Genomic DNA, 3,706 nt, shown 5'->3' on the forward strand with positions numbered 1-3,706 from the left:
TCCGTTCAGCTCTTCCAGCAGCAGGCTTGCTGGTTGTGACTGCAACTGGCAACACCATGCTCATGCTGCTCTCTGGACCATCTGCCACCGTCGAGGATGTGCTGGCAACATCCGCCAAGACCAGGTTCGTGTCCTGCAAGGATAAGCTGGCAGCACCTGTAATGTCCTCGCCGGATCCGCTTTCTCCTGGATCCTTGATGGTGGCTCCCGCCAGGCCCACGGTCATCCCTCCTGCTGATCCTTCGGCGCTTTTTGTGGGTCCAGTCACGTCACGAAGCTTGTGAATCCCAGCCTCATCCTGATCCCTTTCTCTGTGGAGCTCTGTGGTCTGAGCCAAGGGGAGGAGAATCAGGTAAGATAGAGATGACAGAAAGTGAGATCTGAACTGTCTGCTCCTCTGTCATCCTGGAGCTGAGCAACTCAAGGGCTTATACTTAGAATAACCTTTGAAATCACCCAGTCTAAGCTCCCATTGGATGCAAGATCCCATCTACTGCACCACTGTCAAACGGCCACTCCATTTTACTTGAACAGTCCCAGGGTCAGGGAAAGCACTGATACAATTCTCCATGATATACACTTTAATTTTATACCCTTGCGCTTCTCTCTCTGCAGGACAGACTCCTAGAAGTGGGGTTCCTGGGTCAAGGGATGCACACCTTCTGCATTTTGGTGACTACACGGGTTGGGCTGATTTGAATCAGCATGTCGGCGTCACGGGGAGACACAACGAAGGAAGGACTTCCTAACTGTGAATGATGTTCCACAACTGATGAGACTACCTGGGCTGGGGTAAGTGTTCAAGAAGCGACCAGACAATCAGGATGCTGTAGAAGGGATTACAGCCCTGGTGATGAGACCAGTGCAGCTGATATGATACCTGAGGTCTCTCTGAAATTCAGCCCTGTGGGACAAGGTGGAGAAGCACTCGGAACCTCTCCAGTGTGGTGAATCCCATAGTGATAGCTCGTTTGTCCCTGACCCTTTTCAACAATAGAAGGTATTTCCCAGGTGAGTCTCAGAGAGCACCAAAGGCTTTGAAGGCCCTGCTCTCCCAAAGCACCCTGCCCCGTGTTCTTGAGTCTCTGTGGGTGCTTCCCACTAGGATTTTGGCATCCTCTGTAGTCGCTGCATCTCCAGTTTGGAGCATCGGGGTACTGCTGTAACTGACTACCGGTGGTCTCAGGATATAGACAAGCTTTTCCCAATGGGAAAAGAGGTCTTTTTGTGCATCGGAAGAGGGGCACAGCTGCAGATAGAAAGTACGGCCGGTAGCAAGATTCAGGCACAGCTGCTGTTTCTCACGGTTGTGGATGGAGATCTTGACAAACTTCAAGGGAAGCAGCCTGGTGAGCTCTAGGGTCTTCACGGGCTTGCAACCTCTCCCCTTGGTGATCCCGGCGCATCTGACATGCTCTTCACAGACTTTCGTTGTTCGGGCCAGCAGCATGACGTCAGGTAGTGGGAAGAGGGGGCTGGTGGATGCGACGCCCACAGTCACCCTTCGGACGCGGTTGTCTAGGTCAATCAGTTCTCCTTCCTTGCTGACCTGGATAAAGTCGCTCTCAAACATGGGAGCGTACTTGAAAATGTCATACTCTCCTCCCTCGTACAGTTGTCGTTGCAGGACCCCCATGGAGGTCCTCAACACCCCCACTGAACAGTAGCTATTGGCCATGTAATGAGGTGAACTCCCACTGCTCATGGCTCTCTTCGTTCAAGACAGAGCCACCAGCCACAAATTGAGTCTCGGAGAGAGAGAGGGAACGAAAGCAACTCGTCACCTCCCTGCAGGACTCTGCCAGAGTCTCTTGGCCCGACCATATTTATACCGCAAGTCCTTTGTGACCCGTCACCATCACATCGCACACCCCTTGGTTGAGCCTCCAAGTCCCCACCCCCTTGGGGCAGGCTCACCAGCCTCCCCCTAAACCAACCACCATGTCCATAGGGAACAGGCTGACCCTGCCAGGGTATAGGTGTGGGTAGGCTGGATAGTCTTTGTAATCAAAAGGTTGAGAAAACCCTCCTGCTTTTGTAAATATCTGGGTGGTTTCCAGTCTTGTTGTTGTTACAAATCTCCCTGCAGGGATCATCTTCGTGCTTCTGCTGAATGATGTCCTGGGGATAAAATCCTGGAAGTGGACTGTGTCCTTGCTAAGGGCAGGCATCCTATGGGAATTGCTGTTCTCTGTGCCCCCAGCGTATATAACACAGTGCTGGCAGGAACTTAGAAAGAGTGCTACCTGTCAGAGTCCCATTGGTACTGTCATTTCCAGGATATGGAGAATTTTCTCACCCATTTTCTCTTTTCAAGGAGGCTAACTTTTGTTTATATTTACATTTATATTTATATTTTTTACAGTTTTAGAAACTTTTTATTGTGAAATATAACACACATTCATGAAAGTGCAGAAACCATAAATATAGCTTAATGAGTAACAAGAAAGTGAACACCCTTGTAGCTGCCACCCAGAGCAAGAAATAGAACCCTGCCAGCCCCTCTTCTGCATGCTCCCTCCCCACAAAGGGAACCCAAACTTGGTTTGTATTTTTTTTCTTTTCCTTCTTCTTTTTTATTGATGTATAGTTGATTTACAATGTTGTGTTAATTTGTGTTGTGTTAATTTCTTCTGTTAATTTCTGATTCAGTTTTTTGTATACATACATTCTTTTTCATATTCTTTTCCATTATGGTTTATCACAGGATACTGAATATAGTTCTCTGTGCTCTACAGTAGGACCCTGCTGTTTATCCATCCTGTAGTTTGTATCTGCTAATCCCAAACTCCCAATCCTTCCCTCCTTGACCCCTGCTGTTTTTTTTTTTTTTTTTTTTTGCGGTACGTGGGCCTCTCACTGTTGTGGCCTCTCTCGTTGCGGAGCACAGGCTCCGGAGCCATGGCTCACGGGCCCAGCCGCTCCGTGGCATGTGGGGTCCTCCCGGACCGGGGCACGAACCCGTGTCCCCTGTGTCGGCAGGCGGACTCCCAACCACTGCGCCACCAGGGAAGCCCGAAGCTGAGCTCTTGAACTGGAGTGACCCTTCCGAGAGGGTCTGTGTTGGGCTACGATGGCCTGACCTTCACACTCCACGTCAATCATTTCTTGCCGTGCACCTCGGGTGAGGAACCCAGGCAATTTCCAAACTCACTGCCAGCTGAAGGCTTTCTGTGGGATGCACCCCCAGCAGCTGGGGCCACAAGTCCTTCGTTGAAGAAATGCACCCCACGTGGATATTTCAAATGGAACGGTGTCTTTCAAAACATACTCTCCAATCTCCTCATTATATAGATCCTGTGGCCAAAAATAGGAAGTCACATAAAGTCCCATATTAACAACCCCCCCAGCCAAATACTTCTTTTCACAGAAACCACAGTACCCTCCACAAAGTGCACATTTGATCAGGCCACTCCCCTATTGAAAACATATCATGGCTTTGCATCCCTCCAAGGTCAGAAATCAAAATCCTTTAAATGGACCTCAAAGCCTTGCATGGCGTGGCCCCTGCTGTGTTCCCCAGCATCACATCACGCTTGCTGTGCCAGCCACGACACTGCCTTCAATATGCCTCCCACCATAGCACGTCTTCAACAATCCTGTGAAGGACCTTATTTTGCTGTAGGGAAAAAAAACCCTTTCTAGTATGTATGTGTGTTGCCAGACTTGAAGTTTGGGACATTGGTCAGTCTGTAATCAACCATCC

The 3,706-nt window shown here is 49.6% G+C and overlaps 1 protein-coding gene across 1 annotated transcript; it reads right to left on the bottom strand.

The window, feature by feature from the left end:
- Window positions 1-1,165: 1,165 nt before the first annotated feature.
- On the bottom strand, window positions 1,166-1,681 carry LOC132485894 (Golgi-associated RAB2B interactor protein 3-like; the record flags this gene model as incomplete). Its single annotated transcript, XM_060092499.1, has 1 exon — window positions 1,166-1,681. A coding segment is annotated over one exon (516 nt), but the record flags the coding sequence as incomplete, so codon positions are not given.
- Window positions 1,682-3,706: the final 2,025 nt, after the last annotated feature.

Source organism: Mesoplodon densirostris, chromosome 3 (genome assembly GCF_025265405.1).
Source record: "Mesoplodon densirostris isolate mMesDen1 chromosome 3, mMesDen1 primary haplotype, whole genome shotgun sequence".
Taxonomy (NCBI): Eukaryota; Metazoa; Chordata; class Mammalia; order Artiodactyla; family Ziphiidae; genus Mesoplodon; species Mesoplodon densirostris.